At 32.1% G+C, this 15861-nt stretch overlaps 1 protein-coding gene across 3 annotated transcripts in view; it reads right to left on the bottom strand.

Annotated features, from left to right (window-relative positions):
- Positions 1–15119, bottom strand: part of LOC146995278 (uncharacterized) — a 474485-nt gene extending 459366 nt beyond the window's left edge. For all 3 annotated transcript variants that reach the window (XR_015042920.1, XM_085823162.1, XM_085823161.1), the window contains exons 1-2: positions 14763–15119; positions 8239–8301 (exon numbers count right to left, since the gene is read on the bottom strand). Coding sequence is in view for 2 of the 3 variants with exons in the window: in XM_085823162.1 (XP_085679288.1) it covers positions 8239–8301; positions 14763–14788 (89 nt within the window). In the remaining variant the exon portion in view is untranslated. The remainder of the gene's footprint in view (positions 1–8238; positions 8302–14762) is intronic.
- Positions 15120–15861: the final 742 nt, after the last annotated feature.

Genomic DNA, 15861 nt, shown 5'->3' with positions numbered 1-15861 from the left:
GAGAGATTATTTTGTAAGTATTCATCAAGAATATTTCTTCCAATTTATGTTTTCGAAGAAACGCCTTTATTACACCAAAGTAAAAAAAAATTATCCCTCTACCAAAACTTAAATCTGTATCGATTAAAAAAGAACAGTAATGCGTATTTAATAAGAACACAGGAATAAATTGTATTAAAACTCAAATCTATTTGTAAATTGTTCTTCTCTAAACTTATGCTTTGAACCTGAAATATTTTGAATGAAATAGTGCTTTTTTATTTATTTTAAGACTTGATCTATTTTAAATTTACCTAAAATACCTAAAATAATTATTTTAGCTTTTCAAGAGTTTCTTTTACATTGCTGAATTTGATGAAGGTGTACAAACGGTGCCAAATTCTTGGTTTTGGGCTGATATGGATAAATGACATATGTAATATGAAAAAATGAATCAAACTGAACAAAATGATTGCATCACATCAAGCCCCAGATTATTGAGAACTTTGGCAATTTCACCGGGTTCTCTAAATTTTTGCATCGACAAGTATGATATTTTCTATAATTATGTGTTCTTGTTGCTCATTTTTCTCACTGTATAATTTAGAAAGCTGAATAGAACATGGAAAATGCTGTTATGAATGACATCAGTACCAAAATATTTTTAAAATATAGTAACATCTCCATTTTTAGTACTTTTATCCATAAATTATTAGTACGAGTTGGTAGTTTGGTTTTTGAATCTTAACATTATTTTAATTACCAGACTAGTTGTTTAAAAATAGGAATGCATGTATTAAAAAATTCAAAAATTAACAATCATATCAGGATATAATATATATTTGCTTTAACATTTAACTGCATTTTTTTATACAAATTTGATGCTCTCAAAATCTATTCGGTCACCTTAATTTTGCAGTGGAAAAATAATGAAATAGTATAATCCTACAATTCGAAACCATAAAAATTCTATTTGATTTATTTATTGAATAAATTGTTGCAAAATATCTGAAATTTGCAGAATTTTATAAAATAATGTAGCCATGACTGTTAATTTAATTTTACATCAAATATTTCGATAATTATACATGAGCAAATAAATGCTGCTAGAACATTTAGATGTTTAATCTAACATTAAACGATTATTTAATTCATTCTTTTTGCTTTATGTTAAATTATTGTTTATGAGTGATAACGGAAATTTAAAATTTTCAGTGAAAAAGGCATAGAAAAGTTAAAGTTGGCTATGAAGTTTTCAGACATCGAAAAGTGCAGAATTTGGTGCGGAAACAACAACAAAAAAAAAAAAAAAAAAAAAAAAAACCACCAGCGATTTAAATTCTCCGATTCTTCAGATGAGTAAAAAAAGTAAACAAGTAAAAAACAGTAAAAAAGTACTATAGTAAAAAAGCTAGCAGAGCTGTGCTTGCCATTGCTACCAGAGTGCACACAAGGAAAATATTTTCAACCAGAATTTTCTGCATCTGTTTTAGCTAGTCCTCACTGCAAATCTGAGGACTAATACTCCAAAAGCAGGCTCATCAGAAAGACCCAATAAAGGTTTCGTACTGTTGCATTCCTGTACAGGTTCATGCAATTTGGAGTGATTAACGATGACACTTAATAAACACACAATGTATTTGCCAGTATTATTCAGGACATCTCCAAAAACATGTTTACAGTCGTCCAAAAACTGCGACAAGCACATTGAAACAATCAGCAACAGAGCCTTTAGGCTGTAACAGTGAAGACAGCTTCACAGCAAAGTGCTAGAGTACAGCTCCCGACTAGGTTCAGTCTTCTCAGAACTCGACGTACTGTCGAGATTCTCGACGCTACAACTCGCGATGCACTCCACAATAAGCACTAGAATACAGCTTCTGACTCAGTTCAATCGTTCTTGGAGCTCAACACACTCCAAGATAAGACTCGATGATGCACTAACTCGCGATACATTAAGAGACTCTCTCTACGCACTCCCCAATCAACTCAATACTAGACTGAAAATCAACTCGATAGACTCGAGATACTACTGCTACTCCGCATACAGGCAGGGTTTATATAGCTTTTAGCATGCATTCGAGAACATTCTAAGTCAAACCAGTAAGAACTCGTTCTAAATGGTTCTCCATCCGTCTACGGCATATTGCCAATTTCGCTGAAAGATGTTGCCAAATGGGTGATTTCTCGCCAAATCTAGCAAATCCTAAACCTGCTTTGTGGGAAATCTATCTTACCGCAGCTGGAAATTTTTTAACAGTAACTTTCTGAATTTGCCAATAGTCAATTTTTTAAAAGTGTTCTGTTTTCAGGTTTTTAGAATAATTATGTAATAAAGACACAATAACACGCCGAATAAATACTAATTCAGAAGTCAAACAACAAAAATCAGCGTTATATTTACAAAATTTTCACAGTGACTGTTTACTGTGAAAATTTTGTAAATATAACGCTGATTTTTGTTGTTTGACTTCTGAATTAAATATGTAATACCCTGACCTTTTCTCTTCCGCAGAACTTCAACATCTAATCTTAAAAAATTTAAATTCTTTATCTAGATTACAAATATTGCAAGAAAAGGTGGAGTTGCTGAAAACTCCTAACTGTGCAATCAACCGAAAAATTCAGAATTATCTTATTTTCTTTATATAAAAACTAACTGCATAAAATGTACTAAAATACAAATATGGAACTCAAAGCAATGAAAACGTTATGATTTTATAAATAAGTTTCCATTACATTTGCATTTTATTTTGAGGAAAGTTAGATTTCTTGAGTGTTCTGTGAAGTTGAAATAATTTTCTTAAATGATAGAATAAGAAATCTTGTTGGTTATGCATTTATAGATTAAAGTCAATTTTTATTTATATATTTATTTATTTAGGTCAATGAATTGAAACATATTAATGTTAAAGGAGACTAACGTAAACATATTAATAGTAATCGTAACAAATATTTTGAAGTGATGTCGGACACGCTAGCCGAAGAGTACAGTTGGGTAAGTGAAAAAAAAAAGGGGGGCATTTAAATCCCTGAAGTTATCATAGGTTATTTTACATAAGTCAACATTTATAAATATATTTTTATGTACATCATCATTTACAAAATATCTTGATAACTTACATTACGTATAATATGAAATCTGCCAAATTAAGTCACACCCAGCACCCGTAGCTCTCAGCCTGAGTCAAATCTTAATTATTCAAAAAATCGAATAAAATAAGACCAGACTTCCATGAATAGTGCATAGTGCTACTAAATGCATATGTGACCATCCCAGAAGAAATAAAGCAGGTAGATATTAGCATCTGGAAAGATATCCCAATGCATGAAGGAAGAGTAATATATTTAGTGTATGAACCTGTTATGTCAAGAAGACTTTAAATGAATTAGAAGACAACATAAAATAGCAGTTTTATCTGATCGCAAATGTTTAAAATGTTATTTAAAATGTCTAACTTTTTTTTATTCTTAAAATGATGTTTAATCCTCATTTGTTCTGCTATTTAATTTTTATGATGTATTGTTACTTAGTTTGTTATCTATCCATTTGTCAGTAATTGAGCTGAATTAAGTAAAGCTTTGTTCTTTTACATTATATTTTACCGCTCGATCAGGCCGACTGCCGTACCAAAGCACTCGGGTTCGAATCTCGGAAAAGGTTCGGGGGTTGTAAATGCATAGTGTCTGTGCATCATGGGGGCACCCAAAATATGCTGCAAGCCGAAAAGTTCTTTCAAGAAGCTGATCGTAGGGAAAGAGAACTTGAAAATCCTTGGACTCGTCCTCCGTGTGATAGTTGCATCGCAAAAATGTTATGGTTTTTAATTAATTGACTTTCTGTTTAAATATGCAGTAATTATAATTAAAAATTCACAAGTAAATTTTCCATTTAATGTATTTTTTAGAGATAGTGCAAACTCATCTCCCTGCAACAATTGAAAAGAAAGGTGCTACTATAACAGTTAATCTCAAAAAGGTTGGTGGGTGGTAAATGTATGGTGTCTGTGCAGCATGGGGGCACCCAAAATATGCTGCAACAAAGTTGCTACTACACTCATGTCCATAAATTAAGGATAATTCGGAGTCACGTGGAAATCGAACTCTAAAATATACTAAAATATTACCTGTAACATCACAACACACATCTTCAAGAATCATATGCAAATTTTAGGAAGTAACCAGATGACACCGATGGTACTTCACAATGACGAGAATGTAAGAAAGTGATATATAACGAATACAGGCAAAGAAGTAAAATTGTTCGCAGGCACTTTATAAGCATTTCAGTGCAATAACCAAATAGTTCGCAGGGGCTTTATAAGCATTTCAGTGCAATAACCGACAAAGGACGCATTTGGATGATTTTTTACGTGGTAGAATTATCGGCCGTCTGGAATGTGGGCGTACCCAACTGGAAGTATCAGACAAACTTGGAATTGCCCAGAGTGTCATCTCCAGCCTTTGGCAACGATTCCCAGATGATGGTAATGTGAGTAGACGTTACAGCACAGGTCGCCCCAGAGTTACAGCGCCGAATAAGGACTGGTATTTGGCAGTTACTGCCAAAACAAACAGGTGGAGCACAGCCTGAGACCTGCCTCGTCAGCTCTCTTCAACCACTGGTACGACAATTTCAAGGCAGACCGTGTACAGACGCTTAGGGCAGATTGGTTTATATGTTCGTAGACCTGTCAGATGCGTTCCACTTACTGCAACTCACTGTCGCCTGCGGTTAGCCTGGAGTAGAGAGCATGCACTGTGGACACCGCAACAGTGGGCTTGTGTGATGTTTTCCGACGAGTCCAGGTTTAGCTTGCAGTCTGATTCTCGCCGGACTTTCATATGGAGAGCTCCAGGTATTCGTTACCACCAAGAAAGCATCATTGAACGACACCGTTACGGTGGTGTAGGAGTGCTCGTTTGGGGTGGAATTATTCTGGGTTCCAGAACTGACCTTCATGTTCAAATTGGAATCATGACAAGCCATATCTATCGGGACGTCATTCTGGAACAACATGTACATTTGTTTCGGGGTGCCATGGGCACACAATTTGTTTATGGATGACAACGCCAGTCCTCACCGTGCAAATATCGTAAGCGAATGCCTTCAATCGGAGGATATCACCCGTACAGACTGGCCAGCATTCTCACCAGACTTGAACCAGTAGAACACGTGTGGGACATGCTTGGCCGACGAGTTGCAGCCCGTCAACCTCCTTCTACATGTCTACCGGAACTTCGGAGTGCATTGCTTTTTGAGTGATGTAATATCCCCCAAGATCAGATCGATAATTTGATACTCAGATGCCTAGGCGTTGTACGGACTGTATTGCATCGTCTGGGAGACATACAATGTATTAACAATCAAACCAACCATGTAATATTGGTTTTTTGTAAATAAGTTTTTTTTTTTTTTTGGTAATTTGCTCCAGGGAGAAAAAAAAATCGCTAATTTTTTTAATAATATCAAACATATAGCATCTGTTTTTGCTCTTTACCTTTTGTTTAATAAATAAGCTTTACAAATAAGTCAAATTTGTTTTGCTTCTAACTTTTCCTTTGCCTGATTTTGCATTATCCTTAATTTATGGACATGAGTGTATAACAGCGAGTACTTTTGTGTACAGAAGCTGTCTTGAAAGCTTAGAATCTAAAATTTTAAGTTTGTATTTGTTTTTACTGAATTGTAAGTATTATAAATTCATATGTTTGGAAGCGTCCGAGTTTCAAAAATAATAAAAGTATAAATGATAAATAATAAAGCTTCAAAATAGTAAATCAAACAATCATCAAAATGTTTAGTACCTATTTAAAAATTTGGAGCTTTCTTTCAATTTTAAAGTAATTTAAAATTTAATAAATAGCTTTAAAACTCTTGCCAGTCACTGCTCATCTCAATGCATATAATAGCATTATAATTTTTTATAATAATAATGCATATTTTGTTTAATTTCATGAGGCTGAAGGAGACATTGTAAACTTATATTATGAATACGAGTCATATTTTGTAAAATTCGATGAAAGGCCATTCGAAAAACATGTATACATTGACAGAATTGCCGATATAAATAAAATATGTTATTAACAATATTAACTTCTTATTAATTAAGAAAAGGCTGCATTAAATATATTAAAAGGATCTTTTAAAATTTTTGCAGGAAATGAATTTAAGTTTCTCTTAAGTGAATGGATATTTTTATATCTTTATTACCGTATTTGCAGGCGCATAAGGCACATCCCCCTTTTTTTATACACATTTCATTATAATGAATTTACAGTATTTTAAATATAAATACAAAGTAATACTTTATACCCACAATTCATCTGGGGAAGAGCTTTTAATTTTCTTCATCAAAACCTAAACACTCATCACCATAGCTAAATGAAAAGTCACTTGAAACCTCTCCTAAATCAGCATTCGAGTCCTCATACAACAGATTGTCCTCTGTACCATCCAGTGTATTAATAATGCCACACTTCATACATGATTTAACCTCTGCCTCTGTTTTCACAGCATCCCAAGATGCTTTGACCCATTCACAAACTTTCCAAATGTTAGGCCTTCCCCTTCTTCTTGATGGTGTAACCTCAAAATTTGAAGCCTGCATCCAGCTTGCATGCTTTGTTACAGCAATTTCAACATTGTTTTTGAACCATAATTTGCCAACAAACTTAAGAAACACCAAACAGTTGAAATTTCCCACACTTAAAAGTCGTTCGCAAAAATTGCAGTTTTCATGCCAGATGCACATTTACTAAGCTCTCCGTAACTGTAATATTCCCACACATCGCAAGGAAACAAGAAAAAAATCACATAACTCCAAAAAAAGAGGAAATTTCCAGAAATTAATGCAATCAAAAACTGAGTATCGACATACAAGATGCACCTCCTTTTTTTCCCGACTTATTTTCAAAGAAAAAAAGTGCGTCTTATACACTAGAAAATTTGCTATTTAAAACTTTCTTACATTTATTGGAAAACAAATTGTTTTATATGCTTAATTTCATTCACATAACTATGCTCACTGTAGTTATTGGCTATACTAAATATTTGAATGAAGAAATGTAAGTTTTATTTGCACAAAAACTATTAGCATATGTTTTATAGCAATACACGCAAGTACACAAAAGTGATACACAAAAACTATGAGCATATAGTTTTATAGCAATTTATGAGAGCAAAGTTTTACATAAAAATGTAAATGAATCATAAACGCATCTGTTATATAATTTCAATACAATGAGATATAACAATAATCACTGAGGAAATCTGATATGATTGTGATGACTATATTCAATAATTAAAAAATTCCAAAGATTCCAGTAAGATTTTAATAACTGGAAGAGTAACTTCTTACTGGATCAATAAAACGCTTTTCTGCTGTTATCAGTTTTACTGGAGGAGATGTCTGAAATACTGCTATTGCGACATTATACTGATTAAACTAATGTAACACTGTGCGACACCCACACAGATCTTTAAAGCAGCAATTCTCAACAGGTGGTACACAAGATAAAAAATAGGTTGTAGGCAAAGAAACAAAGTTCAAAAATTCTATGAAGAAAAAAAGAACAATTGTTAGAAAATTCCTGTGATTGCACTTCCACTGAAGATTTCATAAATAACAACTTTTGGCTACACCGAAAAAAAGAATTTAAAGGCATTTCAAATAAAGCTAAATTTTTATTGCCTTTTCGCACAACCTATTTGTGTGAACAAGGATTTTCTTCCATGTTTTATTTGAAAAATAAATACAGAATAAAATTAAAAGTGGATCACACTTAAAGCTAAGTGAAATAAGGCCAGACAAAGAAATTGATCTCTCTTAAACAGGCCCAAATTTTACACTAAATTTAAGTATATAACTTAAATTTTGATAATTAAAATGGTAACCAATTCTTAATTAATATTTTTTATGTGTGCCTATTTAATACAGATAGCCAATAGCTTGTGCAAATGGCAAAACATTTATTTTTTCTATTTATATTGAGAAACTGAATAAGTATTATAAAATGTACAATAATCATACTGGTTGTACTAAGGTTTTTAAATTTTTGTTTAGATGGTATGTGTTAGTCAAAAGGTTGAGAACCGCTGCTTTAAAGCAATTAAATTTATGTCACTTTGTGAAGTTATACAAAAGTCGCAGTGTGACATTAACATCATTATCGCAGCATGACTTTACTACCATACTCAAAGACAAAGAAGCAACAATAACAAAAAAAAGAAGCCAAGAGAAAAAATTGGTATCTTACCTCTCAGCCTCCACATCCACAGGGCTTGTTTGCTCACATCCTCTTCTTGGGCGCTTCGCATTCCTATAATAAACAAAAATAGGTACAATTTTATTACCGAGACCATAATAAACCACAGTGACAGTACATGCATAAAAGCACCAAACTTGGCACACACATCCATTTAAATCATAAATTGACATCACATAAATTTAGATACTTCTAAATGCAAGTGAATTATGACTGCACATAAATTTAGATAGCTCTAAATTTTAATTTACCACTGAAATACTGGTATACTTTTTAAACTTTTTAAAAGTGCATCGAATCTATCTATTTAGAAATTGCCAGAGATGAAAAATTTGCAATAAAATTTTGACAAAGAAAAGGCATCATTCATGATTGTGTGTGATTATGACAAAGCCTCAAGGGCTATCTGCCTGTGCCTTTGTGGAGCACTTTCTAAGGGAAACTGGCTTGTATACACGTTACACATGGGGAAAACCACGAAAACGCCCAGCCCGTTCCTGGGATTCGAACCTCGGACCGACTACCAGCGTTCGGTGACTCCACCGCTCGGCCGCTGGTGGGCCTCATTCGTGATAGAAAATTAGGCTTAAACTATAGTCCAAGAACCATGAAATGAAACCATTTCATCGATAACTCAACAACTAAATGGCACCTTTAATCTTCTAGGTGTATCTACGGATTATTTCGTATTGAAAGATGGCTTTCCAAATCACGACACGCAGAATATTCTTGTCAGATTTTGATAAATACGAAATGGTTTCGAATGAATGCGGCAACTGGCAGTAGGGAAATAGCAATCAATAGAGAAAGATGTTACAGCGTGAGGTTCATAAATAAAAACCTCGTATCCAGCCACACTATCTGCCGACCTGTAGGCGATTTTCGTGCCGAAACCGAAAAATACTAAGAAGCCTTCGACCGAAAGCTTTGTGTATGCAAAAAGTTTGTGAAACAAAATTTCTTCTATAAAATAAAATGCAATTTGCACTGAACCCATGAATTACTTTTAAAGAAATTAATATCACCTAATTTACAAATAATTTCTTTTAGCATGGAATAAATACTTAAACAGGTATCTTACAATTACATGAAATAACGTAATCTTTAAAGGCATTGATGTATACAATATAAATATTTGCTTGTTATTTTATGAAATAACAGTGTCTGGGAAGCCCACTCAAATATCCTGTAGAATTTTAACAAATTATTTTATAGGATACAAATATGCATCTGTTTTTTTATGAAATATGTGAAATTCATGCAAATAAAATTAAGGATTATGAAATTTATTTTAATATAAATAACTCTGCAAAAAGAAATATTCAGGAGACTTTATTCCCCTTATTTTCCTATTATTGTCATCATAAAAAAATAATAGCATTTATCTTAAAGATAATTAGCTTATTTAAAAAATACAATCTGTAAGCACTTTCTTTAACTCGATATAAGATCCATTTATTTTAAATACTTTTCTAAAACTTTTTATAAAAAATAAGAAAATAATGTAAGCACAAACCTTGTGGTTGAAAAGTTATGCAAACCTTGGGTTCAGTACCCCTCAAATAAATAATGAAAACAATCTCAGATTTTATAGGATAAAAATTAGGTCCAAACGGGCAATTTTTTTCATTTACAGACAATCATTAGATGTTTGGGCTAATGCTACTTTGGACTAAAAGTATTTAAAAGCTACAATTTCAGACAGACTGTCTTGCACACTTAAAATACAAATGTTTTATTAATTACACTGCTTGCCTTAAAAATATGTTTCTTAATCAAAAATTTGCTAAATTTTTATAAAACATAAACTAATACTTATAAAAGAGCCTGAGGCAATTTGTTACAATTAATTAAATTGTTCAACGTTGTTTAATTAATTGTTTAGGCGGTCAGAGCCGGAACAGCTAATGAAGTTTATGAGACTGTGATATTACTTTCGGTTTTGTGAAATGAAGAATTACATAGGATACTTTCAGATTGAAGTTCTGTAGAAACAAAAAAGTAAGTACCATCCCTCTTTCTGAAGCTCTTTATTTGTTTATTGACTTTTGGTAATTAAAAGGTCACTAAAGGAGATATCAGCGAAAAAACATACATTGAAAACAAAGTTAAAACAAAACGTTGCCGGCAAAAATATCCAAAGAAGTGATTTGGAAGTGCTGAAGAATAAGTTTAAAGTGTTCGAGACAAAGATAAATTCCAATTTAGATTCTTTGTTCGGGTTATGTATTGAAGAAAGTGCAGTCAAAAGTCTTTAATCCAGACATCCATAATCCGGAATGATCTATAATCCGGACCTCAAAGCTACAAATTTTCCGCGCATGCGTTTACGCATATGCATAATACGTTTACGCATGCGCGTTTAATGTATAACGGACGGTATAAGCTAAGCTAAAATAATCTATTTCAGTTAATGTTGCAGATTGTGTTGTTCCTTAATCTTCTAATTGGATACGGCTTATTATTTTCTTTTAGACTATTAGAGCAATTTAATAAAAGTAAGTTGGAACTTTCGATTATGTCAAACACAATTTCCGATACTGGAGCTGCAAAGAATCTACAAAGGGAAAGCATGTTTCGATGTCCATTAAACAAAAAGTGGAATTGCTGCAAAAAATGGATAAAGGCATATCCTTTGTTTCTCTAACCATTCCAAAATCTGTTTATCAATTTCAAGCTGCTCTGCGGGGGGGGGGGGGGGGGACGTCACGGCGTGCAATGAACTGGAAATTGATCTCTCAGCACTATCCTCATCTTCATGGCAGATGTTTTTATTTTAATCAGCTTATAATTCCTTATTAAATGTAGTATTTCATCTCGATTTGCTCCCTCTTTGATATGATTTAAATCAAATTCCTTGTCATTATAAATATCACAAGTACACATCAAATAGTTTTCTGGTTGCAATTTTCTAATTTCGACTATGTTTAATGTATGCTTTACGCATGTGCTTGTTGAAAGAAATGTTTAATAAAGTAAACAAATAAATATTAAGATTTTTTTGTAAATTTTGATACCCTTTAGATCATAATTGCTCTTTATTTCATAAATTACGGTTTTATATTTTTAATTTTATAATTTATGCATGCCATTTTACCAGATTTAAACTGATGATCTATAATCCGGGAAAACCGATAATCTGGAATCGCTGAAGTCCTGACAAGTCCGGATTAAAGACTTTTGATTGTATTGATGCTTATGTAAAAGAGAAAGAAGAGATTGACGATATTGTCTTAGATGTAGAAGTCGAATTAAATCGTAAATTAGCTAAGCTTTCCAAAGAAATTGAATAGGAACCTTTGGTTTTCACGAATGCTTAGGTCAATGTTAAATTATCCAAAATTATTTTGCCAATGTTTTCGGGTAACTTACACGAGTAGCTTTCACTTAAAGATATTTTTTAGCCAGTGTTGATTCAAATCCTAATTTAACAGATGTGGTCAAATTACAGTACTTAAAATCTGAGCTAAGAGGAGATGCTAATCGTATTGTTCAGTCAATATCCATAGTTGACTCTAATTATAAATTAGCCTTTTCATTACTAGAAGAAAGGTTCTCTAATCACCACGAACAAGTGTATGTTCATCTGAAACGATTTATGAATATGCATCCTACGCAAAATGAGTCTGCGTCAGCAACATTAAATGTAATTGACATTTAGAAACTCTTTCACTGAACTGTGTTATCTTCAGTACAGTGGCTTTGTTTTGTATTAGCTGAGAAATACTTGGCGACAGAGCAGAATCTTGTCTAATAGCGCATGCGCCACTAGAATCGCCGCTGAAATATATTTTCGATAAACTTGATTCTTGTTGTACACATTCAGAGTTGCGAATCATATGTTACTCTGTAAGAAAGAAAGCTAGCGCTAGACTGTCGCCATGGAAAATAAATGTATTGAAAGTAAAAGTGTTATTTTCTGTAATGTGTGTGTGGTGTTATTTTATTGCGATATATAGCTATTGACGAGAAATAGAATAATTCAATTCACCAAACACACTTGAATTGAATTATTCTATTTCTCATGAATAGCTATATATCGCAATAAAATAACACCACACACATTACAGAAAATAACACTTTTACTTTCAATACATTTATTTACCATAGTGACACTCTGGCACTACGTTTCTTTCTTACAGCGTAACATACGAATCGCAACTCCGAATGTACGTTTTTCTGCTCATATCTCCTTTAGTGACATTTTAATAAGCAAAAGTCAATAAACAAATAAAGAGCTTCAGAAAGGGGGAGGGTACTTAAACTTTTGTTTCTACAGAACTTCAATCTGAAAGTATCCTAGTAATCCTTCGTTTCACAAAACCAAAAGTAATATCACAGTCTCATAACCTTCATTAGCTGTTCCGGCTCTGACTTACTGAGTTGGATCTTTTAATTTCTTATTTAACTACTTTTATTAAATTTCAGTTTACAATATAAAATTAGTTAAATTTTTACAAAATGTAAAATAATTACACTGCTCACTTTAAAACTATGATTTTTAATCAAAAATTTGTTAAATTTCTACAAAGTATAAAATAGATAATAAAAATATGTTAATTCCAAATTCAGGCTTCCAAGTGCCTATATGTTCGGGTGGAGGACTATGTTATCCAAAATTTAATGACTATAGGCAACATTGTTTTTCAACAATGCGTAAACATACATATGTTCATGCAAATTATCATTATTTAGTTTCATGAAATATGATACAGGGTGATAATATTTGGTGACAACAATTAGAAAAGTGCTTCGGACATTTAAAGTGATTTGACACAAAATGCCATTTTGAAACTAATAGCCCTTCTGGGGTAATTCACATTTGTGCTTTAGAAAAAAATATAAAATTAAAAATATTAAAATAAAAGCTGAAAGATTTCAAATTTTATATTACACCCAAAGGGAATTCTTTTAATGTTTTGTGTGTTACCTTTAATTCTCAAATAGCCTGTTCTTCGTACATAAATCACATAAAATTCAAGTAAACGGCTATATAAAAAAAATATTTAAAAAAGGCCTATCTTCAAAATTTCCAATAGCCTTGCGTGCTAGAGGTAACAAAATTTTTTTCTCATACAGCAATACCATTGCTCACTTTTATTCCATTATAACTGATGAAGTCACTTCAAATAATAAGGAAACTTTATGATGGTGTACAAGATGATTTGTGAACAGTCAAAAAATATTAGATAAGAAAGACATCCTACATTTTCTCAGACTAGCTAAGATTACAGGTCCACTCAATAATAATTCTATAATCTCAATAATTTCAAAATCCGGGTTAGATGGTAGCAACATTAGCTATGAGTTATGATGGAGCAGGTAACGTGATAAAAAAGGGAATTGGAGCTCAGATTAAAGCTTTTGCTCCAAAAGCAATCCATATGCACTGCACTTCTCATTACATGAATCTTGTGTTCATATACTCATGCAACATTTCTGAAATTCACAATATGCTGAACAAACTTTAAAAAAAATATTCAAATCGGCAAAAAATATTAGACCTTTTCCGGACAAGATAGATAGCCTATACGGCATTGAGGCGTACCGCCACTTCTATCACAGCTTTTCCGATATCACCGAATTTAAAGGATCCGAAATTCGATCGAAAGCAAGTCTATCGAAATACTGTTCATTGTGATTCTGTGTTTTGTTAATACAAAGCTGCATTTTAGCAGTACCTTAACTTGTCTAGCTCATTTTCCAACTAAAATCTCAGTTTTTCAAATTTAGAAAAGATTGTATATCACCGTTTTGCATCAGTTTGCGCTGATCATGTAAATGAAATTTGTGACATATAAAGATGATTTACCCTATCCGGTAACACATCGACGTATTTTCACTTAAAAAAACATCAGAGAATTGCACAATATCGGCAATGTGCATCTTCCTTTGTTCAAGTACACATTGATGTAAAAAAGTCAAAGGAAATTGACAAAAATCCAGTTTTTCTTACTCTTGTAAAAAGCGCCAAATAAGTGGGCGATTCTGCACTTCACACCCTAATTTTATATTTGTTGCGTTGTTTCAAACAGAGGATTAAACCAATTGTTTCCTTTTCCTAATATACTGTGAAAGCATCGATTTATCCGTTTATAGTTATATTTATAGTAAATTAATTGAATTCTGCTGCTATGCTCAACGATATATATAGTTAACAAAATAGCTCTAGACAAACGTTACGCAAATCAAACGACGCCAACTGTACTTTTAAATACGATGAAAATAAAATTAATAATCATGTACATACTAATGAGTGGATGAACTTTCGTTAAGTAACAATTACTGATGTAAAAAATTAAACACAAATATTAACACTTAATTAAATAGATAACCAATAGAATAGACTGATGCAATACATTAAAAGAATTTAACTACAGTTTATTATGAAAAACTTAATGCAGATAATTTAATTTTCATCAACAAAGATTTAACCGGGACATTGGTAGTACCGACAAACCGAGTGAAGTGCTAAAAAATAAATAAAACAATATAAATACGCAAATATACATTACCTGGAGCTGAAAGGCTCGGACTCCATTTCAGAAATTTTTATTTTTATTACACAAGTAAATTACAATATATATACTACAATACAAAAATTTTAATGGCAAGAAAAAAAGTATTTATTACAAAGATTATTTACAAAAATATTATATACAAATGTTAATAGTTAGTAAGAAAAATTAGTATTTATATACAAATGTTAGTAAGGTTAGTTATGTACGAAGATATTAAAGCTTAAATATCTGAAAAAGAATTAGAAAATTATATAAAAAAATATATCAAATACAAAGATAAAATATCTGAAAAAGGAATTAGAAAATTTATAAAAAATATATCAAATACAAAAATAGTAAAGATTCTTAAAAAGAATTAGAAAATTATATTAAAAAAATCAAAAATACAAAGATATTTAAGATTAAATATCTTAAAAAGAATTAGAAAATTATACAAAAAATATATCAAACAGAAAGCTATTAAAGATCTTAAAAAGAATTAGAAAATTAGATCAAATTAGACAATGAAAAATATATAGAGAATTTATAATCGCAAGAATAGCACCTAGATCCAACAAAGTTAAAGACTAGTATGAGCTAAGGCTCCTCTAAACCTTAGTATAGCCTTAGTATGAGCCGTAAAGCTTTTGCACTTCGTCGCGAAGTCAGTGGCGAACGGTCATGTGCCCTTTCTAGCCAATCAGAAAAATCAGTTAAAAATTACACTAAAATTTCATTGGATGGATTTGCACCGTTTGCTAATTGTAAATTTCGGCCCCCTCCCAGACCCGAAGCACTTGGTGACATAAAGTTGGAGCGTTTTCACTCTGCTCTTGTTAACAACCACTGATCAAGGAAACGTCGATGCTTGTCAAAATTCATGATGTAACCCCTCACAAAATTGATTCTGGCCCTTTTTTGACACAAAAAAATTTACTAAATTAAGTCCTTCAGTGTTTTTACCTTTTTTTCACTGTAGAAGGCAGTTACTCTTGTTAAATTTAACATTTGGCACTAAATTTTACCTCTTTGCGGAACCCTCTTTTTGGCGATAAAAATAATTCTTTGATGATGTGGGGATAAAGGCATTGGTCATTGCAAATTCGAATCCTTT

The sequence above is a fragment of the Stegodyphus dumicola genome, chromosome 9, assembly GCF_044657685.1.
Source record: "Stegodyphus dumicola isolate Sdum_Otavi_A_Nest chromosome 9, ASM4465768v1".
Taxonomy (NCBI): domain Eukaryota; kingdom Metazoa; phylum Arthropoda; class Arachnida; order Araneae; family Eresidae; genus Stegodyphus; species Stegodyphus dumicola.
This window is presented reverse-complemented; position numbering and strand designations above follow the sequence as displayed.